Source organism: Cynoglossus semilaevis, chromosome 14 (genome assembly GCF_000523025.1).
Source record: "Cynoglossus semilaevis isolate Cse_v1.0 chromosome 14, Cse_v1.0, whole genome shotgun sequence".
NCBI classification, from domain to species: domain Eukaryota; kingdom Metazoa; phylum Chordata; class Actinopteri; order Pleuronectiformes; family Cynoglossidae; genus Cynoglossus; species Cynoglossus semilaevis.
In genome coordinates this window covers 10,287,086-10,314,810 of record NC_024320.1, presented here as the reverse complement: position 1 = coordinate 10,314,810, position 27,725 = coordinate 10,287,086, and the positions used below count along the sequence as shown (strand labels likewise).

Here is a 27,725-nt window from a genome sequence, read left to right as displayed (position 1 = left end):
GCAGCTCATGCAGCTCTTTGTCAGTTTGTTATTTGACCTGTAGATTTGTTCACGTGATTTTTATTTTCTCATGGCAGAAATCAGGCTACATATCAGACACCCTGCTGTGGTTACACCTATGGTGGTAGTGCAGGGAAATAAACAAAGAGGAAAACTAATGCTCATGTCAGCATTTCTCGCCCTGTGTTTCTGCTCCTGTTTTTTTATGCATGTTGTCAGTTCAACAGTTCAACTCCACACCAGCTGCTGGGATGATCAGAAATCAGATGAGACAGTGGTTTGTTGCCAAAGGCTAAAAATAATGAGCTGTGAGGACTTCAACAGTCTGTTTTCAGGTGAGATGGAGCAGAGTACACAGTACAATATGCTCTAACCGTGCCATGTTAGAGCCATTGTCATTATGCTTCTTCTTCTGCCTCAGGATCCGGGGCTGCTCCAGCCCTCCCCCATCGACTTGCTGTTGGTCTTCACCCCCACAGCGAACAGTGTGCGCAGCTACTTAACCAATGCCAGAGTGAAAAACAATGTCATTGTGTTTTACTACAGTTTGTTGCAGTTGGCAAACACACTTTATTGAAAAATGAATATAATCAAGTTTTAAAACAACACTGGCCACTGTGAGTACTGCATGGTTTTTCACAATGAACTGGCTCTCCATCTTTCCATTTATTCATTCACCCAACCATCTTTCAAAGCAACATGTTGGACAGTGCAGTGTATTATCCTTCATTAATTGTGCAGCAGTTATGAAATCCATTTTGAGAAGTTTTGGTACACTGCCTAAAAATGCTAAATATAAATATTCTAACTTAGAGTGTGGTAGCCTTTTTGTGGTGTTACTGTCAAATGTATTCTTGCTGTGTCTCAGCTGGCCCAACACATATGAATTACCTCTGGTTGAAACCACAAAAAATAACAGGCCAGTTGATTTCCATACAGAGTATGCAAAGGTACTACTATGTGGTACCTCTAAGAGGCTTATGTTAAAATAGTTGTGAGACACTGTGGACAAGTCAAGACAATGTTTTTTCCCACAAACTTTTTCAATAGAACAATGCCAGGTCTTATTCTGTACAAACCACACAGGTGTGGCTTGGCTCACATTGAGTTCTTGTCGCACTGTTTTGCCTCCGTCTAGTTCTGTACTTGGAGTTTTTCCTATTGAAAATAAAGAGGAGAATCACACGAAGACTACAGACTTTGGAGCAGCTTTTCCTTCAAAGCCAGTAAGGTCAAAAACTCTCAATGTTTCTCAGGTCTGAAATAATAAAGAAAAAAGATAAAGACATGAGCAAATGCAAAAACTACCACCCTGTCATGGGCTAGCATCATGGCCACTTCCTTCATGAGGCCAATGGGGGCCGAGGGGACATACACTCACAGGCCATAGGAGAATTAAAAATAAATGGAGGGTTGGCAAAACACCTGCTAGCCCCGTCTGCCCTTCAACATCAATGAAGCATGGTGCGAACTGTAACTGGCAACGTCCTCCAGTGCAAGTGATGAAAATGCCCACAGGCTCATATGAAGACAACAGTGTTAGTGTGTGTTTGTGCGTAAGTTACGCCTCATGGAACACATGAGGCAGAAAATTTAATTGAGCAGCGGAGGGAAGTACATACAACATGATGTTGCACCATTAAAAAAGCAATTAGGTTTGATGTGTAGGAAGGCGGTTCACAACGCCTCGTGCTATAATGAGGTCTGTAAATCTAACAGCGGGGGGAACAAGGACAATAAAATTAAAACATGGTCAACCACGTGATGCAAGCTTTTATAGTTGAATACTAAAATTCTGAAGAAGTTCAAGGTAAGCCTCCTCAGGTCATGAAAAAGGGAAAAAAGACACTGCTGATGACTGCTAAGTGTTCATGTAACTGCTACTACATCATATTTTTTATGTAGGGACCATATGTTTCAATTTCAGACTGCATATGTCATTTAACAGGCTTGGTCAATATCTCAGGCTAAGATAGTTTTCTATGAGAATTTCTGTTCACTTTACAGTCAGACGCTCGGCTTTCACCTCTCTTACTAGTTTTCTATGAGAATTTCTTTACTTCTTCACTTTACAGTCAGACGCTCGGCTTTGTGTCAAAAGGACTCCTTAAACCACACAGTCAGGTTATTACCATCATGTAAGTCATATAATAAACTTTGGCTAAGTTTGGCACATTGTTTGTGCATGTGGAAACAAGTGAATAATTAAACTCCAATGCCTGCCTCTGTGTGTGTGGTTATCCTGAAGACACACAGATGATTTACAGACAAGACAGCAGCAACAAGAGCCGTGCCACAGACCAAAATTCTTCACTGCTATTAAATGTGAATATAACATCAATGTATGTCATTCAACAAAGTTTTCAGCATGACGTCAGTGTTCCCTTGATTCTGTAGCCATTTAGATTTAGATAAAACACTTCTGATCAACCAGATATAGCCTCAATCCACCACTTATTTAAACATAGAAACCACAGCTTTTAAAGGAAGGAGCAATGATTCACCAAGGTTCAAAATGCTGGAAAGTCCCAATCTGGAATTCTGTGTGATAATTAAAGTAAAGAGTGAAAAAAAACCAATGCTACTCTTTCTTTCCCCCACAATTATCACACATCAGCTGACATTCCTCTGCTGAAGTTCTCAGAGAAATCGCTGCTGGAGTCTGGGGGGGAGGTGACACAGTAGGGGACAGACACGCAGTGGAATTCCACTGAGGCTCCTGGAAAACATCCAGATTAAAACCATACAGGACACGGACTGAATGAAGCAGATTAGAGGCATCAGGAGAATCTACTCAAGAGTCCAAGATTTTAAATCTCCAAGGTTGTGTTTTCCAGAGGTTTCATTTGTTTATAAACAAAACGCCATACCTCTCCAGTAGGATGTGTAAATGTAGTCTCAAGAGCCTAGTTCTTGAGTTAAGTCTGAAGCTACTGTAAATTGCAGCAGGGTGAATGAAAACGATGCTGCTTTGTGATTGGTCCTACTGAACTCACTTGCATAAAGAGCAGCTTACAGAAACTCCACAACAATATCCTCATCTCAAACACCCCTTCACATTGTGAAGCTCTTTTCAGCTAAAGCTCATCCTGACCCTCCCTCTTTAACATGTTCTGGACGTTTAAAGGATAGTGGCATCCTTTAGGTAGCAACATTGAGATCTTTCAGATACTACTTTAATTTACTATTTAAATCATAAAATGGAAAACCAGACATTACATTCATGTTTCAGGTTATCTTAAATTTGTGCAGTCCAAAAACTGCCTTTTGCTTCCTCTGTGTATTTTAATTGCAGATGAAATGCTTTTAAATGCCATACCATGTGCCAGTTGTAATTTTGTGTAGTACAGTTACATTACAGTAGTCATTCTAACTGGGGCCTAACTTCAACGGCTGAAACACGGCTTCTCTTTTTCCTCAGAGACAACATTGGTAGTCTGCACCATATCGCTCTCCTTCTGAGCCTTTTTTTCCTCAGTAATCCTGTAACTGAGTCTCATTCAGCAATAGCTCTTGACCTGTGGGCTAATAACTTCTATAATTTGTCCTCTGGTCTCCTGTTTCCCTGCTCAGACTGGAGCATCGCCGTCTGTGGCTCCCTCTTTGAACTTTGCGCATCCAATTGTTTCCACGTGGCTTTCCACACACGCACACACCCAAACTAAAAAAAATAGGGCAGTGAAATACTAAGCACCGCTGCAGCATGACACCAGCATGTACACAATGTCAGAGAATGGAGCTGGAAAAAGACAAGTCCAGAAATTATACCCTGAGGTCTCTGACCACAGGAATGACAATGGAAAAGCCAACATCTTTACGTAACTCAGAGCAGATCTCTTGTAATAAAGTCGTCCACATGTTGCTCAAACCCAAGGCTGTTTCTGTTTTGGACATTTTAGCTCAGCTCCAGAGGCAAGCTAAAAAAAAGTTTTCAAATGACTGTTTCTTGTTTCATTTCCAAATATGTTTCCACAGAATAAAAAGCAGGAGTTCTACAGTGGAGAGAAAACAAGAATGTTTACCTCAATTTGTAAACATTTAGGAAGGTTCTATGTTTACCTCTGCATACAAATATACCACAACAAAAAAAGTATTTTTTAAGAAATATTTAGAATACCCAGAAGACAGTTCTTTTGTGACTCTTTGTTCTTATATCTGGCTAATAATTTAATCATTTGCATTTCTTTATGAAAAAAAAAAAAATATCCTAACCTACCGCTAAAATGATTTAATTTCATAATAACATGAAAGATACTGTAAAAATAATAGTTTTCTATGTCCTACGTGTATTTCACAAGTGTCAGTTTTTACTCATCTTGCAGGCATCCCTGGCTGTAGTTCATTTTAAACATGCCGTGATTGTCTCTTCATCATAATGACAATCCTGCTGTTATAAGGCCCTTAGGAATCACTTGGATCCAGTGAATCCCTACGGCCCCACAGATCTGCCTTCACCACTACAGCAGATATAATACTTTGTCATGATTAAACCTATATGTGGAGCCACATGTTCACTGATCTTTTTTCCTTTGTCTGAGTGACCCAGCTGCCTCTACCAAAGAAGGATGCTGCCTTTTACTCCCCCTTATCCTTCAATCAGCACAGCCTGATTGGTAAATATTTTTCCTTTCCTTTCCCTCGTGATGACCTTAATCCCACATACTGTAACGACTGACAGAAGCCTATACAACCAGGAAAGCAGGACGGAGACATCGGGTGAGTGTGTTTGTGTTGGGCTTTTTTGCATGTGTGTGGGAACGGTGCATGTCTGGGTGCAGTAAGAAAAACCACTCTGATGGATTTTTGCCGCATGATTGGATTGTGGGTTTGCAATCTGCAGGGTCTGTGACCTTTTGTGTGTGTGCGTCTGTGCATGTGTATATGTGTGCATGGTTGTCTAAACAATATTTGACTGGGGCTGGAGGACTGATAGAACTGATGGACCTGCAGTCCCATAACCAGAATAGAACGGTAGGAACAAGCTTCCCGAACATTTTTGAGACATGGCACAAATTAAAAAATACAATGACATATAGTTTCAATTCACTCAGGAAGTACTTCATCAGTGTAAAAACAATGCCTGTTTGGTTAAACACGTGCTGATGTACCTGCAAGAATCGAAGAAAGACACTTTAAGATCTCCTTCAACAGCTTTTTTTAAGATAGTTTTTAATGCAGTCATGCTTGGAAATGCTTAGCCAGGTTTATTAAAATTAGATAATTCTCCAAAGCACACTTCATGATCCCTGATGGCACACTGATGTGCTGCAACACCTTGGTTGGGAACAAATAGAATAGAATAGAATAGCCAATTCTTTACCATTTCTGCAAGAATTCCAACACTTCAGACACAGCGGAAAAACAGGAACAGAAGTTTAGAAATTAACACCTTGACCCAGGTGAATACAACATCCTGTCAGTGGGTCAGGGCGTGGAGACCTGCTTTGTTTTTATGTAATGTCTCTCTATTTCCAGCAGTCAGTTAAATGTTCTCCTGTTGGATGAGAGCAGAAACATCCAAGAAGGGAGTCTGCTGAACAGTGCATGTTTTTGATAAGCTCTCTCCTCTTTTTGTTTTGGAGTCCTTCTGTCACACTAGGTAAATAGACTGCAGTCCACAGGAAGTGGGAGTGATGACATTTAAAATAGACAGGCCTTTGTGCTGAACGCCACCAGGGCAGGAAATGATACTGTACTTGTGCGGTGGTGGAGGAGGAGGATGTGACAAAAGAAAAGGGTCAATCATTGTCAAGTTCTCTTTTGTAATCAATATTGACTACAGAAGAAATAATAGCTAAGAAAGAGTTTTAGGAAATAGTTTCGGGATTCATTGACGTACAAAAACAGCTTCATACTACCTCCAAAAATCTGTAGGCGTGCAATTTGGTGGATTTGTTTATCAGCTAAGGATCAGCAAAAGGTCTCATGGAATCACATCCTTAACCCAACAGGAAGCAGCTTATTTTGAGGTTTTGGACAGAAAATGGTTGAGTTTCCAGTTGAATCCTTCAGGGTTTCCCCTACTTGAACTGTTTTCTCAGAGGAAGTGGGTTGGAATCCCCTTTATTTGACTTTGTATGTGTAAGTCAGAGGGAAACATGATATAAAATGTTTACATAAGAACACAGACAAAGTATCATGAAATTAAACTTTTCGCTGAATGTGTCACTAGGGCAGAGGCGATCTCTCCCGTCCTCTCCTCTGTACTTCTCCTCTCCTTCCCTCTCCTCTCTCTCTTATTCAGCCTAATGCCTTGTCTCCTTTTCTCTCTTCTTTTGTCTCCTCTCCACTCTACAGTAGCTCCAACAGGCCTCATTCTTCACCCTGCCCAACGCAGCAAACCCACATTGATGCTTTTTATATGGGCTCACCAGGGCCACATAAATCCACATGATGCAGAGTTGCTACATGTGTATGGACTGTGCAACCATTGCATGTGTGAATCCAGAAATCTAGTTATAAATCTCTTTCAGAGGAAAGACAGACATAAGTCACATGTGGACCTTCAATAAATCTACAATGTATTTTCAAACATAAATCACTAACAGGGTACAGTTTACTTACTTTATTACTGCAAATAAAATATAAATCCTATTAGCAACATGAGTTTAGGTATGCCTCAACTAACTAATAAATACAATTGTCAGTTTCCTTTAGGGCTTGTCACGATCTTACCATTTTTATTTTATATTTCAAAAGTGGTTCTACACCATTTCAGCCACACTAGTGTGATCTATTGTGTTTTCTTTTTACAGTAAAAATATTTGCACCTGGAAATGTTGTAATGTGTATAATGCTTGCTGGTGACAGTATGATAACTTGTCTGTGTCCCAATAAAAATAACCATAATGTATTGTTTTTTGTTTGATTTAATTCGTGCACATTTTACCATCAGAAAATGTAAAAAGAAAAGTCTGAAAACCTGCTATAATAACCTTGAACTTTAAATATGGCCTTTTGTCTTTTGACGTCAGTGTTAGCAGGATATACAGTAGAAAATGGCATAAAGTATAATTTAACCTGAAGGTCAAGAACAGTGTGGGTTGAATGTCTTAGACACAGGAAGAAATACAGAGACATTTCCTTATATAACGTCTACAGACATTTCCAGTGACAGGAAGCAGGACTGTCTGTCTAATGAGCAGAGTGAAAGGCCTAACTGACACTGAATTTGTGTGGGACCCAGTGAAGTCAATGAGTAACGGACCTCATTATTCACCAGGCACTCACACAACAGGAAAGATAAAGCCTAGACTAACACACACACACACACACACACACACACACATAGCTAGACCACTCTACCTTTAATTATTCACCAGGTGGGAACGGGAGATAACTGCAGCCCCATACTGCTCCCACTCCAGATTAATAATGAAGCCTCTGTGTGTGTGTGTGTGTGTGTGTGTGTGTGTGTGTCCTTATAAAAGTCACTAATGCAGCCAGTGTACTAATGTCCTCCTCGTGCTCATGTGTTATTAATGAGCCACACAACACAACAACGTACAGGTTCTCAGCACCCAGACAGAGACACTGTTTAGAAACAGGCTGCTTCTGTAATTCTATTACCCAGAGAGAGAGAGAGAGAGAGAGAAAGAGAGAGAGAGAGAACTGCATTAGATTTAAATGGTATTTGGGGCTGTAAACACAGTTGACTCACGGGAATCTGGGATTTGGTGGGAGGGGTTACATTCCTTAGTTACAGCCTGAGGTTAGAGCTGGTTTTACAAGATATATCAAATTAGACACCTTCATTCCAGAAATCAAACTTTATTAAAGACACGTGTTCTGGAAGAATAAATTAACACGTCTTTTTCATTTAAAAAATCAAAATAGAAAAAGAAAAATCAATAAAATAATACAATAATATAATAATAAACTAATTTGAGGATGTCAATGCAAACTGAACAGTTTTGTAACCATTTCTCTCGTCTGCCACTGTATATATTCTGTATTGTGCAAAGCTCCACCATCCTTCTGATGAGCTGTACACTTCTAACAACAACAACATGCTGAAAGGTTGGGAAGTCAATCACTGACAACAAAAACTCTACACCTGCATTTTCTTCATATGTGATTCTGAAATCAAATTCTCCAAAACACATTAAGTTTTGTCTTGAGGTTTCTTACCATAATAGACAGTCCTGACAGCTAGGCTAAATTATGCTAATCCTACCAACCCTGACGCTACGTTGCTTCATCTTTTGGGTTGTTAGAGATATACAGCACTGCAAGACAACACAGCTCTTGATTGGTCCCTGACCGATGGGCTAGATGTGTCTGTTCTGTTTTTTCTAATCTTCTGAACATCTAGTCATTTTCACACCAGCACAGTTGTCAGTGATTGATTTAATGCTCTTGTTCTCAGGTTAAGCTCAGGATAAGACATTTGACTCCCATGCAGTGTACAAAATGTCCAAACCAGTGCCAACATCACTGTAATCCTAGGCTTGTCTGTTGATTCATGTGCATGTCTGCTCCTGTGCCAATGCACTGGAGGGAATTTGAATGATGAGGTGAGTCAATCATGATTAACAATAGTCTTTTCAACCTATGTACTTTTGCATAACAGATGAGTTACAAAAAATACGATATATATAACAAAAAACAATCAATAGACACAGCCAAAAATAAGTAGTGAATGTAGCTGTAATCCTTTCAGTTTCTTAACTTTACACCTAGCCTCGTCACCACTTCTTCACCTGACGATTATTGACAGCGTCTCTGACACACAATGTTAATTTTTCCTAAGCAATTTCCATTTGTCTTTTAAGGCCATTCCATGTTTTGAGAGAAATCAATTATCAAGACCCAAGATTCTCTAATGTTTGCCTGAGATTTAAGAGAATACAGAAGCATCTTTTAACCAAAGAGTTCCATGAGTTGACTCATCTAAACATTATCTATGGCTCAACTGTGTGTTATGGAGTTGGGGTTTAGGCTTTTCTCTTGTTTATTGTCAGCAGATGTAATCTATATCCTGGTCTCTGACCTCACTGTCCTTCTCTTTGCAGGACTCCAGGTTCTGTAGATTTTAACACTACAATTCTGGGCAGGATTCTTGCTAGTTTTCTTTTTAGGGATTAAGAGATTTACTGTAATGGTCTCTGTTGTTCTTCCTCTACTACTTCTAGGCCCCATCAACCTGTTTAAACAAGTTGATGTAAATCCCACTTAGTAAGACAGTTGTCATGCTGTTTTTAAGTGGCAACAAAAAAAGGCTTACACTGATTTATTTCTAATAAAAAACCCAGACATTCAAATGTAGATTGAAACTTTTGCAACACTGCAAATTTCCAGGGTGCTTTGAGTTCTGTAGGTTGGTTTCAGTAAGTTCAACGAAATTTTTTTTAATTAAATATTGTTTTTACAAATACTTTGTGTATAAAATATGTATAGTGATCTCAATTTATTTAATTACAACTTAATTTGTATTTGTTTTGAGTAAGTGAGTACTCAATGAGTAAGTGTCATAACTGCAGCTGATGCTTTCTATAGGACCACTATATTTTAGGTAAACATGAATTTAGGATTTTAAAAAAATACAAAGGCACACAACACAGAGAAAGGACCATCCCTCCCACTGACACCAGACCCAGCACTCTGTCAAACTGTCCACTCAGCCACAGACACGTCCTCAGGCAGTCAAATACAAACGACCACATTCATTCTTGGCATTTTCACAAGGGCCAATTATGGCTCCTCAGAGCTGGCAAGTGTTGGACACTGCAGCTGACGGAAGAAAACTCTTCTCCATCATCATGACAAAAATCCTTCCAAATCATATTGGTAATAGTGCGGCTTTTTAATTTTTTCAGTAGTGTGAAAGCATGTAGTGGCACCAACAATGAAACAATGAAAAATCGAACTCCCTGTTAAACATGCAACAGGCCACTAAAGAACCAAGGACCAAACCTACTCAGACATGACATACTGCAGAGAACCACAGCAGCGAGGTCATTAAAGGTCTGTGGGCAGCACAGAAATTCAGAGAATCCATTGCCTTAAGCAGCATTAGAAAAACAATTGTTGAGTTGATGCAAACCCAATTTCTACAAAAGTTAGAAAACTTCCTTTAGTGATTGACTCAAAACTTAATTCAAAAGGCAAAATGTCTAAGCAAAGACAGTAAAGAAAAGTTACACTCTAACAGATTAACTTGTACTAGGAATCACACTAAAGCTAGAACCAACGAAAGGCAATGAGAAATTATGGCAATGTTAATCCAAGAATAACATTTGTCTCCAACTACAATTTAAAAAATAGATAAATCCCATGTGTCAAAATAACTCTCTGTGTTTATGGGGGGCTAAAAGGCCATAACACAAGCAAACGGGAGCCACTGTAGAAAGGACTTACTGATATCTGGAAGACTTCCTGTGTGTCATCAAGCATCTGCACCCGGATTGACACCTGTCTCCCAGGTGTCTGAGCTGGAGGACGAAGGCCTGGCTCCAGAGTGGACACTCCAAAGCTGTCAGGTGCACTGAGTCGCTGTCCAGCTGTGGACGGTCTGTCGGCTGGTTCAACCATGGTGGCGGCTGATACAGTGAGAGGCTAGGCAGCTGCAGGGAACTCTCCGGCTGTCTATAGGAGGAGGATTAAAACAAAAAAAAAAGTTACTTCGTTTAGTAAATTGAGGGTCTACATGTTACACAACACCAACAGTTTGTGGTTAAGGGTTAGGTTGGTTCCTAAATGTACAGAGAACTTCTAAAACCAGAAAACTGGGGCACTTCCTCTATAAAGTCTAAATTTTGCACAAATCCCGTCTTTAAAGTCGAGGAGGCCGACATTTTCCATCACTCTTTACAAACTAGCAATAGAACGTAATGTAATGCTTCTCATCTATGTATGCTGGTGTACTTTAAAAACTGTTATGATGTCCTGGTCCAAGATTTCATTCACTCATAAGTCAACAGTTCATCACAGCAGGTCAACACACCATCCCATTGTCATTGACATTTGACAATGATGTATTTAGCAGATGCTTTAATCCAAAGCGATTTATGTGATGAGGATTAAATACATGGTTTCACTGGGCCATTGTAATTATAGCAGGTTCAACTGACATTGCTATCAAACCTACATTCCACCATAATTGATTCAAATTATATGAATTTTGAATTATTTTGGAGATGCACCAGTCGACCAGCCAGAATCATCAAGTTTACATCATTATTGGCCCTGAGACAACGTACTTTTTTTGTTTGGAAGTACAGGAAACAAGAGAGCCGCTGTTCACTATTTGTAATATGAGTAACAATAAGTTTAACTGTGAGGAGTCGACATGCCTGAAAATGGCAAACCTAATTCGACATTTAAAACATCATCTAGCAGAACATGCCCATGCCCACAACAAGACACCTCTTTTTTTCCAGCCTCGGCGGTACCAAGAGCTGTTTCAAGATGTGTCCATGCTACGTTAGCAGCCTGCTGCTAACCTTTGGGCAGAGACTAGTTATATACCAGTTTGATGTGATATTAGTTTAATACTCATGTTGAGTTCAACTTCTGCACAGAATATTACAAACTACTGACAAACTTTTAATTGTCAGTTCCTCATTCTACTCACCAAGTTGTGAAAAGGAAGAGAGAATCTGTGACTGATTGCAGTATATGGAAAAAGTTGTTTTTTTTTTAAGTTAAATATAAAATAGTCACATAACAGTACTCAGTTTCTCCTACAGTAGACTAATTATATCTTACTCTTTCCTTGACTGATTTCTAACTAAATAATATCAGATAGATGCAGAAGAGTCTCAGGAGATCCACACAATTAGTTGTGAACAGCCACATTTATTATTCACAAATTATACCTTCAAATGACCACATCTACAAACTGAATCAGGTTTATCCTAGTAATAGAATGACTTTCGTCTGCGTTCTAGTTACAGATATTTGCTAATGTAGCATATTCTGTCATGAATAGACTTCAGCAAAAGTTAACATGGATTTGCAAATTTGAAACTACAAGGAATTTGCTCACAGGACACAAAGTAGACAGACAGATTGCTCTCACACCCTGAGTGACACTCACACCAACTGGAGAACATGCAAGTGAGATTACACAAACGTAAACACACACAGACACACAAAAGAACACTCAAGCGAAGGCCAGTTCAGACTTGAAGAGAAGCTTCACAAGTGGGGCAGATTTGATACGTCCTAAGAACACACAGAAACCCATTTACCCCGGGCTTCCCCAACCTCTCTTCTTTCACTTGATAAACCTCAACCTCTGACAATAAATTTCCTCTGAGATGACATCAGGCCTGAGGAATGTAGACTGGTGCAGGGGGTAAACTGGGGCTGAAGGTTGTGTACCTCTGAAGCTGCTGCTGGCTTCAGGTACACAACACACAATTTTAAAGTGTGTGTTTAAGTAGGTAATACATTTAATTTACTTTACCCGAGGGACAACGTCATTACACAGGGGACATTTGCATCTTGTCAATATGTTACACTAAATTCAAATTAGACAAACCTCAATTGACAGAACATTTGAATGACTCCTCTTCAAATGAACAAGAGTAGAACTCTAGTCAAGGTTTGTGGAATAGGATGAAATGCACTGCAATAATCTGAGTTATTAATTCCCAGCTGTGCAAAATGATCTACTTTCACGTAATGTGTCCAGAAATTATTATTTATTTTATTACAAATCATTTTTCTTTTGTTCACTAAGGCGTGACAGAAAGACCAGTTAGATACTCTTCTGCTAGGTGGCAGCAGATGGCTATGAAAACTAAAAAAAGAGAATCAGAGCTGTTAAGAGAAATCTTAATGGTCATCTTTCTTCAATTCCTGCGAGTATAGGTGCCGTGGCTCAAAAAAGGCTCAATAAAATTCAGTTCTTCCTAAATATTAATAAAAAGTCTAACAAAGTTAAATTAACCATCCAACTAGTAACCGTTTATAGATTGTCTCTATAGTCTATTTGTCCATTTGAGGTATTATTAGGTCAGTTGATGATTGTTGGCTGTCAGAAAAAAAGAAAATATAAGGTAAGAGAGAGAACATTGGAGATTGAATATGATTAGTCACCAAGTGTGATTGACAACTGGACTATAAAATAGCAGCATAAACATGTGGTTCTATTAAAATATCCAATGTCACACTGTTGACCTCTTCCCCTTCGGTAGTATTTGGGCCTGACAGCAAGACTACTATTCAACAAGGTAGCTATCAATCACATGGCATAATCAATAACATCCATCCGACCACTTCTGTTTTCTTCACTAACCTGTTCACATAAGATTATAATTTACCAATCAGATGGCACAAAGACGACCAGGAATTTGACACTTGACGCCATCTGATGGTTTACAGCCAATTATGTTACAGATCAAAGCTGAAGTTTTACATTCATTTTTTGGAGTTTTCTCTCATCTGCTAACAGAGGAGCAGTTCATGTGCTCCTCAGTGACCTTCATCTATATTGTCCAGCCAGATAAGTTTGTCTATGAATAATGCACTAATTCAATGCCAGTGACAAACCTTATTGGGACCAAAACTCCCAGAGTGAAAACCAAGCCAGGATAAATCTCTACAATGTACAGCCATACAGACATTGTCCTGGTCCTAATCCCTTCACCTGCACACAAAAACACCAGCACCTCTCTGCTCCTATGTGACAAAAGGCAAAGCTGGAAACTGGAGCTTGGCCAAGGAAGTTACCCGATGATCGCACAAAAGAAATAAAAAAGAAAATAAATAGGTCCTGACATTCAGGTTACGTGTACACCTGTGGGAACAAATTTGTTCTTGTGTGTCACTTCCTCACTGCTTCTTTTGGAATGAATGAGAGCTATCACCACTTTATTATGGAGCTCTGAAGTGATTATATTCTGGGAAACCTTACACGCTGTCTGCTTCACAATTGGCTCCAATGGTGGACTCTGGGGCAGTTTTTGTAGCCTGACCTAAGCCTTCCTGGGGCTGGCCTTAACAGCCAAGTGTCATTTTCCCTTACAAACATCAACAAATCATTTTCTGCAGAAAACAGGGAAGCATCCTTCTGCAATGTCCTCCAATCAACAAGTCACGTGTTGAAGGATCCTGTTACATAAATCTTAAATTGGGGAAGTTGAGATGGAGACGTGTCCCTTATTGGGGCCCAGTGGATTACACATAGAGCAAGAGTGGAATACAGAGTGAGCTGCTCAGACAGACACAAAGAGAGCTACTGTGGGAGCTTCCAGCCACAGGGCCTTAACTCAGTGGGACCGTGGCCTCTCAGCCAGCCTTTGAACTGGTGTTGGTTGATAGTTTCCCAAGGGTCTGTGAGAAGAGGCCAGGCTCTGGGAATCGGATGTGAAGTGCATCAACTTTGTTTGACAGTGAGGAGGGTACAAAATGGGGATTTTAATACTTTTGATATCAGGAATTAGTAATTCAGGGCCAGACACTCATTTTCTTCTATCTTATTATTCTATCAATATTTATTTATTTTTTTAAACAAGCTCGTTACTTTATATTTCATGTGTGTGCCTTTCAACAGAGAGAAGAAGGAGAAAAAAAAGCATTGGGACAGCAATAGTAGCTGTGCAACTGTCAGGGTTAAGGTCTTTATTAAAAATGCCATGCTGTGTCTCTATGGCTGTGATGTCGGTCAAAGGCTTCAGCTAAATGTAGATGAAATATATTACAGAAACTATTTAATCCGGCATTAATTCCAAAAATTCAGATCCAATTCAGAAATGACTACTAACTCGTGCTAGCTGTTTTTTCGACGGTTAAAGTAAAGCTAAGAACAAGGCTACAACACTGACCTCTTACACCTGTGTTCCCGAGGCAGATCGATGGCTGATCCAGAATCCACCTTTTATCAAGGTGACACTTCCCAATTGTGGGAGCATTAAGCTGCTTCTCTGGCCTCAGAGGGATTTCTATTGTGAGGTTGTGAAAGATCAATTCTACAGGCTGTGCTGGAGGTGATATTGATCAGCAGAAGTGAATGTGTCCTGTGCAGTGATTTGACAGATGCAGCTTTGACCCCAAGACCCCAGCTAACAACCATTAGTGAAATGAGGTAGGGCCGAAACAATAGCAGTCTTGGCTGCTGCTTCGCCCACTCACACCAAATGAAAACACAGGGTCTAAAGGCAGAGGTTTAATGAAGACAAGAGTTTTGATTCTCAGCTGACAAACAAATACATCCCTGAACAATGATTTCAACCAGTCAGGTGACACTTCTCATGGTGTTAATCCCAGTGTACAAGTGTTGTGCAGCACTGAAACACCAAGATTAAGAACATTCAAAGACACACACACGCACTTCAGTCCAAGTCCCTGAATGTGGGTTAGTAGTATAATCCTTTAAAGCCAGGGCAGAGGTGTCCGTAGGCCAAGGCAATCTACGGACACTCGTCGTCTGCTCCAGTCTTTGTCTGTAGTTTACAGTGACAGGATCTCCTAGTGTTGTTCTTTCTTAATAGTTCCTTCTCTCCTCACATGATTCCCAGTTTTGGACACTTGTGTTCATACAGCAAAATACCTCTGCGTTATCTTGGGGGAATTATTTTATTTGGGCTCCTTGCCTTTCCTGTCTTTCCATGGCTTTTTTCTCTAAACGTAACACCAGATCTCCAAGAGCGTGGTGACTTGGTTATGGATAAAAGAGGGAAAGTCAAATGGTTCAAAGACAGATGGTATATTTTCAAAAGATGTCCCATTTAAATAACTTTGAGCTGCCCTTTAACAGCTTTGAGAATTGTTATCATTATGTTTTTGTCAAACGGTGTTACATTTAATTAGATCAGGTATAAGAACATTTGAATTCTTAGCAAATTTCAGTCCTTAGATGAGGCAGGTTGTAGAAGTAGGTTTTCATCTTGGAACTTTTTGACCTACCTACCTGTGCTACACAATTAAAGCACATCTGTCCTCTTTGTTCAGAGAGACTTTGAAATGTTTCCTTTTCTACCTCTGTTCAAATTGTTTTGTACCGTGTTGAACATATTTTGGCAGATATATCTGAAAGAAACAAAAACGGTTTTTACTCAGTTCTTTGCCACAATAAATCTGTCTGTTCTTTATGTTAAGTAACAGGTATAGTAAGAACACTTATCATACAATATATATAATAATGTGTTTTTTCAAACCACATGTATGACAATATGCTCTGCTTAAAATACATGTCCTATATAAAAATATAAAAGCCCTTGGAAAGTACTTTATAAATGAATTCAAATTTCGTAATGCTGTAAAGGATTTCACAATGACAGGGTTTGACAAGGCGAGCAACAGTAGGACAGAAACAATGGCACTTTAGAGAGACTTAATGAATAAATAAAGACCAACTACAAAAAAATGTGGCGTAGACTGACTGTAAAGAAGTAAATGTGTCAACGCTTGGAGTAATAAAAACCCCGGGAGATCAGCAGATTAGGGAAATGGACAGCCTGCTTTCAATCGACGACAGCTTATTTACTTAAGACCCGGGAACACGCAGTTTCCTGAACAAACTAACGTGGTTCATATCTGTTTATCTCAGCATAAAGACGTGTTGAACACAGCACACACGCGCACACACGTTCACACTCTACGTGGAACCTCCTCTCCCAATCAGAAAAGCATGGTTCTCCTTACCCTGCTCCCGTTCTGTCTTTCTTTCTTTCCTTTTTCGGGATACAAAATTATCCAAGGTGGCTGCAGAGCTTGGGACGTTGACACCCCCGCACAGAGGGCCTCCTGGCCGGCAGTGTGTGTTCAGCTGCAGCCGCCGTCTCTCCGGTGGGACTTGGTGAACAGCCTGGCAGCCATTGAAACGAATGCGAGGAAACACTGTGCTCAATCTCTTTCTCAGGAAACAATAAAGAGCACAGGCGCACACACGGGCGCGCACACGCACACAAACACACACGTCCGCACGCACCGCCTACTGGACAGCGTTGGGACTACAGCGCCACCTGGCAAGCACCGCAGCCTCACCCTACGGTAGTTCGGGGAAGTGCGGAACAGACCATATCATAACACAGAAAATTACCGTCGCCAACCACTGGGCCGCGGGTCAAACTTCTGACTCCTCTTGACACACAAAAGGCTGGTTAAAGTAAAAGTCTTTTTGCAGAGCTTCTTTGAAAAGAGAAAAATGGAGAGAGAAACAGAAACACGCTTCATAATATTAAAAGGCAAGAAAGTCCTATTTAAAATAGGAATTAATCATTACAGGTTATTTTTATATACCATGAAGTTTATAATATGTAACATTAAGTGTTTTCCTTTTATTGTCTTCAATTTTGTTTTTAAATATTAGTCGTGTTATTACATTTTGTCATGTTTTATCAACACTCCCTCAGCCCTTTAGAATTAAAGGGGCTCCTTGTACAAAATAAGATGTGACACATGGAATTAAATGCAAATGGATCAACATGCAGAGGTAGAAAACAAAAAAAGGAACAAAACACCTGTTTAACACTTCTTTGGTGATTCAGATTCAGGGAATCTTGTCAGTATTTGTTATAGATCTGCATGAAATTGATATATGTATTGTGTATTTTAGAAGGCCTACGTGAGGTACTGCAAATGAGTTGTTAACTAATCACCCAAGTGTTTAGTATTTGTCTTACACTGATCTGTGTATGATAGGAGATAGGATGAGGAACAACATTTCATCTGTGTGTGTGTGTGTGTGTTGACTGTGAGGACCGTAGAAATTATCAATATATTCTCACACAAGAAAGGACTATGAATTTGCAGACTAAGAAAAGCTTAGCAACTCACTCTGAAGGACAACCAGGAGTCATTTGACACGTACTGAAAATATTCTGTCTAGTCTGGTGAGACAAAAATAGAAAACTTTGATCAGAGACATTGTTTATGTTTGTAGTTTGTTGACCTAGATCCCAAAAGAACACTACAGTAAAATATGAAGGCTGCACTAAACTGCTGTGGTGATGATGGAAGTTATCTTAACAGTATTGGAGGTTCGGACTTGCCTTTGTTTTTGTAATTGTAATAATGTTAACATATTTTACAGCTCATGTGATTTGTACTCAATGTTAAAAGAATTATCTTAGTAGCAGGTAACTTTTTATTAACATTTTATTTTGTAATTTGGACAGTTTCATAAGTTTTAGTGCCTGTCAAGACACTAGATTGTTTTTAAAGGAATTGTTTCAAGTGTCGATTCATCTTCCAGTTGGTTGGTTACATGGTCAGATGGTGGAGGTTCATTCACCTAAATGTTGTCTTCTCATTAAAAAACCTCCTTGCCTTCTTGACAAAGTTGCCCTTCTCTTGCATTTGCAGTTGTTCCTTCAAAATCCTGACAAGAGTATCCTCAAAATAACTGTCTTTGGACGAAATGGCCCACAGCAGGAACTTGGCATGTCCAAACACCATACACAGTTTCTTGTATACTGCTATTTGGAACTTGTTGACATTTTTCGGCAGAGTAGGCGTTAATTGTCCCACAGTTTTTGCTCCTAAACTTGCCAACATACCATCAAAGTCCACGTTATACACGGAAGTATGAGCTTCAGCTGCAATGTAGTTTATCAGCCCGCAAAAAAACAAAACTATAAAGGCCCTGTCCCGCCGCAGCACCTCCTGATCTTTGTAGTTTAAAAGCTCTGGTAAAACTAAAATGCTATTTGCTTCACAGCCATTTTCAGGTTGTGCAGATCCTTGTTTGTGACTTGGCTCTGAGTCTTTGGGCGCAGTTAAGGTCAGTGCATACGCCAGAAGGTTAACCAGTTCCTTTGGTTGCACTAGGCTGACTTTTACCTCGGACCCTTTAACTGGCAGCATGTTGAGCCACTGGTTAACCGTGTTCGCCACCTCGAGTGCAATCAGCTCTTGCATTTTGTTGGTGACATAGGAATGCTCCCTTGTGAGTCCCAATGCTGCCTCAAGGCCAAGCTGAACAGAATCTCCAAGGCTGGCCATGACGTCATCTTCTGTCACGTATGTGTAACTCAAGTGACTGAGCCAGATGCCTGTCAACAGTGACCCAAAGTGAGAAGCAAGCTGGGGCTCCACAGTCTGTTGAACCCTGGTGCTGATGTCCCATACAACTGAACGACTGACCTCAGTCAGCAGAGTCGCAGCCTCTGCACTGACATGTCTGCCGTTCATCACGTGCTTTCTGGACGGGAAGGCCTTAACCACGTGTGTGGTGAATATTTGCTTAATGTACTCCAGCTTGAACAGCGGCATAATCAGTTTACTGTCTCTGATTTTGTTCGTTGCCATTCTAGAGACAAATAAGGCTAAAAGTCACAGGTCTAGTCTTCTTACAGAGTCTTGAGACTGTTGTCATCAGCAGGTTGCATTACTCTCTGTCTGTCCTTCTCTGTCTGATGATCCAACTTTACTTTGTTCTCGGTGGTTCACAACAAACGGCGCCTGAAGTGTTGCATTATTGCCTGCGTGTAGATTGAAATGTCCATTTTGTCCTAACTTCACTTCTCTTGCTGCCTGTTCTTTCTTAGTTTGCTAAGTTAGCAGGAGTTAGCAGTGGCAGTAAAATTGGCTCTTCACGGCTGTTGGCATCCCTTTTATCATTTGGCCATTCTTCATATAATTCTTTTGCCTTTTTTCTAAATTCACAACCATTCAATCTCTTGATGCCTTTGATGTCAAAGACTGTAGTCGACCAACAGACATAGACTGCCTGCCTGCACTTGGAGTGTCGGCTGCGGCTGAAGGGTCGTGTCCGTTAGTGTTTATTGTGTCAACAAGATACAAATTACTCAGGCCTACAACCACATTACCACATGTCTTTCATTAGTACAGTACATGTGGGTGTAACCACCTGTGTTGTTACATTGTCATTCAAAGAAACCTGAACCTAAACAGGGTGTTCCTTTCACAGTATTAACTATCACCGTGCCTTTAGTTAGCAAGGCCATAAAGGTTGGACATTACACTGTCCATCATATGAATATGAATCTACCACAGGAAGAGGAAACCATGGCTGGTACTTGGTGCAATGGTTGGAACCTTGCCACGACAAACAGGCAAAATAGGCAGTACATTAATAATGCAAATAGCTGGACGTTTTTGTTTTTTATTTTTCAAATGAAACACATATTACTATATTCGTGCCTCGTTAGCGCAGTAGGTAGCGTGTCAGTCTCATAATCTGAAGGTCGTGAGTTCGATCCTCACACGGGGCACAGACTTTTCACCTGCTGTTGTTTCCTACATAACTATATTTACACAGTACAAAACTACAACTTTGATTGTTACAGTATATCAAGCCTAGCACAAAAGAACAGAGTGATTTCATATGTTTTTCATTTTTCTTCTAGAACTAAAAAAAAAATACTTTTAAGAAATGCAAAAGCTTAAGGCCTTTAGTATTTGTACATGCTGAAACACATGGAATTATACGAAAAATAAGGAACTTTAGAATGAATTCAGACTGAAAGCAATATATTTAATAATTTATTTCCACCATGCATGAACCACATAGAAAATCCTTTTACAGCAATGATATCACGTCAAGGAAGTCTTAGCATTTGTGATCGATGACAGTTAGTACTGATGATGAAAGGAACAGACAGGAAACAACAGCAAAACAACGAAGAGATGTGTGATCAACTGAGGCATTGCTGACAGTCATCATGTATCACATCTAACCTGATGCCTTTGACTCTGACAATCACAGCATGTCTTCACTGATTTAGTTGGCAGTGATGGATTTGACCATCTTTTCATGAATGAAGAATGTCTAGTGTATTTTGGCAGGTCCCCCGACAGAAATGGGGGTGAAAGTAAATGAAGGATAGTTGTTTGTCTGTTTGTTTTAAATGAGGAGGAAGATTTCACTCCTGCCCATTCCATTTGGCACCAGTGTAAAAAAGTTCTGAAGTTTCTTGAAGATGTTTCACTTGACGTCAAGGTATCTTTTCACTCCTTAAACCCAGATATCAATTTTTGTCAAAACCTGATTACACACTGTTCAGAGGCTAAACACCAGGTGCAGCAGGCAGAAGCCATGTAGCACCTGGGAGAGGAGCTAAAATGTCTTCTAAGCAACTTGAGCAAGACAAGTTGGTTACTTTAAACCTTATACCAAAATTACTTAAATGAATGAGAATGTTCACAGATATTAGCAACACCTTCCCAAAAAATGTACAGCTTTGAGAATTAAACTAGGACTGTAATGACAACTCCACCGTCTGTTGAAGGCAGAGTCAAAGTCAAAACCATATATACAGCAACTATAACTGGCCTTCAGTGTTGATGAGAAAGCTATTTTATATCTCAGTATTTCACAGTTCAAATGACTGTCACAGCTGGAGTCCCACAAATGTGGCTCAGTCAACCAGCACATTAAATTTGAAAATTTGAAAACCGTTACAATTGAAAAAGTTTAGCAGATGAGAGTTTAAGTGACATCTAGTGGTGACTTTGTATACCCATGGCTTCCGTTGTACACCCCACGTGCAAATGTACTAGTACATCCTGGCAAAACCTGCTCCAATAATGTAATGATGTTATCATGACAAAATCAAATACTTCACCATCTGTGAGCAAAATCCCCCAAATGTTCAACTTTTCCACTATGTGCTGTTGTTATACTGAAATTGATTCGTTTTTTTGAGGGGAGATAACATTTAATTGCTGCATAATGTGGTATTTAATACTTACTAAACAAACAAACAAACAAAAAAACAACAACACTCAAATCAATCTGTTTTTTTAGTCTGCGTCTGTGTTATAATACTGATCAAGTACAAATACTGCTTTGGAAAAGGGACGAGCAAAATTCACAACATAACACTGTTTTGCATATTTGAAATGAGTAAATTTTTTAAGTTCTGCTGTTGTAGTAACATTTTCTTGCCTTTTCTTGACATGTTGCATCTCATAGCAAAGCTAAGGTCGGCAGAGACGTTACGTAATTGTCTTTTAAAGGTAACTCTTTGGAGAAGGTCAGATTCTAAATTTCAAGACCTCCAAATTACCATAGAATGCAATGAAAATGGTAAATTTTCAAAAACTTCAACATCGTCTGGTGAGTGGGAAAGGCTCCCATTGCCATATTGTAGAGCTACATGTCTAGATTGCTTCCTACAAGTAAACAAAAAGTTATATTTAAGCCAGTCGAAGAGAGTGATGTGGGAGAAGTGGCGTGCCAACATTTTGGCCCCGTCTCTAAAAATATATCTCAAAAAAACAAAAGTAGAATTCAGGACTGTGTTGGGTCTGATTTTCTCCAGCTAGAACTGCCACTTTACTCTAAAATTCAATAGCTGAAAAACTACTGTTAGCATCTGTAAAGGAGATGAAAAAAATAAAAAATTAAAGCAATGATTTGAATCAATGAAAGAAGTAAAAAATGCTGTATTTGTTAACATGCTATGTTTTTGAAAAAAAAAAAAAAGCATTAGAGATGAAAAAATCGTAAAAATTAAACAACCAGGCATTTTCACAGGAGTGTGTAAAACGTTCATATTCACCTCATATCAATAAAATACTAAGGCCTCTTAATGATTTTAATACTGATTTTAGTTGACAGATGTGCAAAGAAGAACTGGTTCAAAACAGCCACAAAATAAAGAGAGTCCAATTACTGCTCCAGTGCTGAGGGTAAGTACTCGTCGACCTCCAGTGGCAAACATTTCAAGTGTTGTGACATCAAAAAAAAAAAAGGTCAAGGAACGTTTTTTTATGATAGCGACTAATATATTCTATACATCTTAGTGTTTACCTACACATCAGTTGATGGAGTGATGAGAAAAAATAACGTCATAGGTCCATTCACATCGGTTACTTTGTTTGTTCTTTCATTCCTTCATTGAAGCCTTCATTCATCAACTGTCACAACGCGTGTGACCACTAGAGGGCACTTTCTAATCACCTTGTGGCCGTTTTCTCCAACGCCAGGCAAGGATTTTACAAAACCTATGTGATCATGAGCTTGACCAAAACAAAAAGGCATGATGGAGTAGAGCAACAGCAAAAACAAAAAACTGTCAAGGCCTCTATTTAAGATGAGAAGATATGAAACTTTTCTTCTTGTATCATCCCCACATGTATGACAGAAACATCCATTCTTCTACCAGTGAAATATTATAATTTATCAAGCTTCAAGTGTGTTAATTTGTTGTGTTGCACTTCATTAGAAATGTATGGAAATGCTGAATTGTTCCTCCTTCATTCAGTTACTCCTTCACTGCCCACGTTAGTCATTCATTTTTGCAACGTCCAACCTTCATTTTTAAAAGAGGTAATGATTTTTTTCTCTCTTCTCCGTCTCCCAAAGGAGGTTAGTGCATACTTGTATGAACATATGTCCTCCTCCGTCATCAGAAGAAGAATGTCCGCGTTCCTCTGTTCCCCTCAGAACAGCACGTCTTCGTTGGTAATGAGCATCTCCACCACCAGTCTCTGGTATCTGATGTCGTTGAGGGCCGTCATGGCGTCCAGGTCGGGCGACCTCATCAGCGTGGGGCCAAAGACGATGCCCAGGTTCTCACTGGACATCAGGTTCTCCTTCTCACTTTGGATAACCCTTGGTAGAGGCAAAGGTGAAGGGGTTGAAATCATTATAACCTGGCGCGTAGTTGAACGTATGAATCCAAATACAGTAATCAAATCATTCTACTGAGAAAGTCAGACCTTTTGAGGTGAGCCATGAGGTATCGCAGAGTCTCGCAGTGAGCTGGCGGCAGCAGTTTCAAGGCCTCGTGGAGAGACTCCAGCCGTTTTTCTGGGTCAGTAATTTCTGTAAAAAAAATAGTGTGTGCAACCTCTAAACAAAGATTTGTCTGAAGTCTTGACTTAAAACATCTGCATTGGACTTATTGAATTTATTTGCATAATTCTTGCAAGTATAAACACTCTAGACCTACTAGCTGTATCTATGAAGCGTGGGTAGGCGTCATATGTGATGAGCGGGATGGGCAGCTCCCTGAAGTAGAGCTTTAGAGCTCCAGTGATGATATTAATGTCCTCGTAAGCACTCGAAGAAATATCAACCTTCTCTCCATCTGTGGGTTTAAAACATCAGTCAGAACGTCAGGAGACGATGAGTTTGTCTGAGTGTCTGTTCGCTCGGCCACCCACCTCTGTCGAACGCCAGCTTGACGTCTTCGATAAGCTCACTGAAGCCTGATATTCTGTACAAGCCCTCTGACTGAACACCTAAAGGACAAAAAGTTTTAAATTCAAGATGATTTTGTATGCCATCTGGATAAGATCGTTAGCTTAGTAACTACTAACAAATCCTCACACCAACATTCACTGATCTCACCTCTTTGCTCGATTTCCTGTATACACATATCGACCACCATGGGTCTCTTGGTGTTGTGGGCTTTGACGAGAGTGGTCAGGTCGCAGCTGTACACCTTCTTGACATGGCGCAGGTCTGGCTGACAGTCGTTAGGAACCACTTTGGAGCACTGCTTGTGGACATTCAAGCCACAGTCTGACAAAGAAAAAAAAATGTCTCTGTAGTTTTGTGGGGGAGTAACATTTTAAAAAATGTAATGCTAGTACATTATAATGTTTCTGAATGCATTCAGCTCCATGGAGAGACTCATACTTTGGTAATGGTGGTAAATGACAAGAATTTGCATGGTTTATAGATTTTTTTCTCTCTTTCTTGAATTTCTTTGAATACTGAACAGTTGTGCAAACACTATGAAGCAGCATTTCCACTGTATTTTAAATGAGCATCTGCTTCATAAAAAGGGGCATCTGCACTTTGAATTGCCCCGCAGCAAGTCAAGTTCTAAATCAATTTCCAAAAAAGATGGAGACAGAGTCCAGAATGCTTAAATGAACTCAAATGTAATAATTCTAAATACCTTCAAAGAAGTGTTTTCTTGACAAAGTTTATTTTTGTTATATGTGGGTGTATGGAAGCAAGAAGGGTCATGGGTCAAACAACAGAAGCAGAAATTAATGACCAGGACTGTTGAGAAGTTTTTGAAAACCTTGTCGGAACAAACTCTACTCCAAAGACTGTGTAGAATTTGTTTCATCAGTCAACATGTCATTGGAAAACATTAACTTATGCCTTGTTGCCTCTATTCCAACCGTGTGTAGGTCAATACCACGGATGCTTCAAACTCAACCTTAAAGAACCAGCTGATATTTATAGAGGGATAACGCTGTGTCTCACCCACATCAGCTGAGCCTTCACTGACACAATTTTCAACATTAAAATGCTGAGATAGATGTTGATGAGTTAAACAGAAAAAGTTAGCGATATTTCACCAATAAGGAAATGGAATAGTCAAAGAAAAACAATCTGTGTGACTGTTTTGTTTTTTTTTGGCTGTTACCTGCACACTTGACTCCCTGCGCGATGAGACCCCACATGAAGTTGGCGCAGTACTCACACCAGTGAGGGCCCCTGAAGGTATGAACCTGGAGATGGGGGAAATCACAAAGTTTAAAACAACCATTTCTTTCCTTCAGATACATGAGTTAAGAGAACAATTCAAACAAAGTGTTTAATGTGCTGATTACGCGACCTGGTAACGACAATAATTACTAAATACCAGTGTTTATTGGTGCTGGAAAAATAATGGTGCAGCTATAATGGAGGTGCTGAAGGGGGCTTATAAAAAATGCAGTGAGAGCACAGTTGAAATCGGCTTTTGCTGCATAAATTAGTTCTATATACGGAAATGCTAATGACCTCTGTCACATCAAAGGGCTTTGTGTATTTTTGGTGTGTGTGTGTGTGTGTGTGTATTCACATTTCCCCCGAGCTCATAAAGTGTGCCCTGACCTTTGTGTTGTGTCACTAATGGCTGGTGGTGGTGATATGGAAATGTGGCAATTTGAGGCTAATGAAGGTTGAGCCCTCGACATGTAAATCAAGAACTGTGTGTGTGTGTGTGTGTGTGTGTGTGTGTGTTTGTTTGTGTCAGGATTTGCTGATTCAGCTCACTTGACCTTATTTAAATGAACCATCATGCACGCACGCACACACGCACACACAGACTTACATGCACGAACACACGCAGAAAGACAAAGTCCCTCACCTTGAAGTTGTGGACCTTCTCGTACTTGGGCGCCAAGTCACTCTCCTTCAGCGTCGCCCGTCGCACCAGAGAAGTGAGCTGTGAAATGGCAAAAGATCTGATTGGTTGCCAGAAGGTTGAAGCAGGGGATGTGGGTTTGTTAGGAGCCGGTGCTCTTTTGAGAAAGGTTCTCGAGCCTCTGGGGTCTGGGGTCCTGCCAGAAACCGGTAGGGAGGGAATTGAACCGGCGCTGACATTTAAACCGAGAGCAGCCGTAAACAGAGTTCCCTTCTGACATGTTTCCTTCTCCACTTCCCGTCTACGCGATCGCCTTTTCGCTCTTTTAATGTTGTGCCAGTCGCAGCTCGGCATTGGGGGATTGTTTGTTTGGCTTTGGACGCTCAAAACAAGCGTTGACAATCAAATCTGAATCACGAGTAAACAAAGTACAACAGCAAGGAGCCAATACGTACTTTAAAAAAAAAAAAAAAAAAAAGATGAGCTGGAACAAATCTAGTTAAGAGCAAACAATAAAAGCCTGCCAGTCAAAAAAATCCACCTCTGTGATAAGAAACAACATTTAAAAAACATAGCTATCAACAAATATGACTTCAATTGAAATGAGGTGTTTGAGGAAATCCTTCAGAATTGAACTGACGCTGCGGTTTCTCTCTCCCTCTGTATCCTAAACTGCGGTTTCTCTCTCCCTCTGTATCCTGAAGATGAGCGCTGCAGCCCACATGGCTTCAATGTGACTGATAATCTCCTTTCTCTCTTACAGGCTCACTAGGCAGAAGTAGCTGAGAGGCAGAAGGAGGAGGAGGAGGAAAAGTGGTGATGGGATAGAGAGGCTGGGCTACGGAGCGGTGATGGATGAATTTAACAGGTTACACCGGGAGCAGAGGGAGCCAATCGGAATTCTCAGGGACGCTTGTTGTTCCGCAACCAATCCTTCTGACTTCAACAGTCCCAAGGGAGAAGGAGGGGGAGGAAAAGGCAGCAGTGGGAGGAGGGCAGGGTGAGGAAACAATGAGCGGAGAGGAGTTTATCTTATTCTTCTTATCAAATCAAAGGATTGTCCTTCGAGGTGGACGATGCAGAAGTGACATATTTGTATACGTTCTCCTCTAAACTGGAGCAGCAGTGACTCCAGGTCTGTTATGTAAAACTGTCATCACATGTGGTTAGAAAGACAAAAAACAGTGGGAGGTTGAATACCATTGGTCACTGTTAGTGATGATCCAGCTGTCAGTTACATTATTCAGCCAATCACGTTCATTCTACTTCTATTTTCTTCAGCTTTGTGTCAACATGTGATCAAGAACTGATGTCATGTCACGTTCTACAGAAGACTAGGAGCTCATGATTGACACTACAGGATCATCCACAACATTATTATCACTTACTCTTACTGTTACTGTTAATACATGAAACACTTCCAGCTGACTTCCTGTCAGGGAGAGAGACAGAAAGTGAGAGTGAGAGAGAGAGAGAGAGAGAGTGAGAGACCTTTGGTCTCAATGTCACAGCCTCGCTGCTTTGTCGACAATTCCGCCCAATTGTTAAAGTACACACGTATGCAGGACCATTCCCGACACACACACACATGCACGTGTGCGGACAGTGATGTATGAGGTGCACGGACGGTCGTCACGCACTGCGGGTCATACAAGGCCTCCGGAGGTTTAGCGGCCCGTTGTAGCACGCTCTCTCACTTCACTATGAAACCACTGGGGCCGTGGTTATACGTTGAGTATGTGTGTGTTTGTATGCACTGAGTGAGTTTCA

General features: G+C 40.2%; 2 protein-coding genes and 1 non-coding gene across 7 annotated transcripts in view; 1 reads left to right on the top strand and 2 right to left on the bottom strand.

The window, feature by feature from the left end:
- Window positions 1-16,907, bottom strand: part of LOC103389511 (FERM, ARHGEF and pleckstrin domain-containing protein 1-like) — a 48,893-nt gene extending 31,986 nt beyond the window's left edge. For 2 of the 3 annotated variants that reach the window (XM_008324944.3, XM_017038554.2), the window contains exons 1-2: window positions 16,594-16,906; window positions 10,360-10,587 (exon numbers count right to left, since the gene is read on the bottom strand). In XM_008324944.3, the coding sequence (XP_008323166.1) occupies window positions 10,360-10,533 (174 nt within the window). In that variant the 5' untranslated portion in view covers window positions 10,534-10,587; window positions 16,594-16,906. Of the gene's footprint in view, window positions 1-10,359; window positions 10,588-16,593 lie in introns of all 3 variants that reach the window. The other variant, XM_017038555.2, reaches the window with a different exon arrangement.
- Window positions 16,908-20,053: 3,146 nt separating this feature from the next.
- Window positions 20,054-20,126, top strand: trnam-cau (transfer RNA methionine (anticodon CAU)). Its single transcript has one exon. It is a non-coding gene; the product is annotated as a tRNA-Met (tRNA).
- Window positions 20,127-20,384: 258 nt separating this feature from the next.
- LOC103389512 (N-chimaerin) overlaps window positions 20,385-27,725 on the bottom strand; it is a 14,537-nt gene continuing 7,196 nt past the window's right edge. For all 3 annotated transcript variants that reach the window (XM_008324946.3, XM_017038939.2, XM_025062553.1), the window contains exons 9-15: window positions 25,959-26,036; window positions 25,251-25,335; window positions 24,215-24,388; window positions 24,028-24,105; window positions 23,814-23,951; window positions 23,581-23,686; window positions 20,385-23,473 (exon numbers count right to left, since the gene is read on the bottom strand). In XM_008324946.3, the coding sequence (XP_008323168.1) occupies window positions 23,302-23,473; window positions 23,581-23,686; window positions 23,814-23,951; window positions 24,028-24,105; window positions 24,215-24,388; window positions 25,251-25,335; window positions 25,959-26,036 (831 nt within the window). In that variant the 3' untranslated portion in view covers window positions 20,385-23,301. The remainder of the gene's footprint in view (window positions 23,474-23,580; window positions 23,687-23,813; window positions 23,952-24,027; window positions 24,106-24,214; window positions 24,389-25,250; window positions 25,336-25,958; window positions 26,037-27,725) is intronic.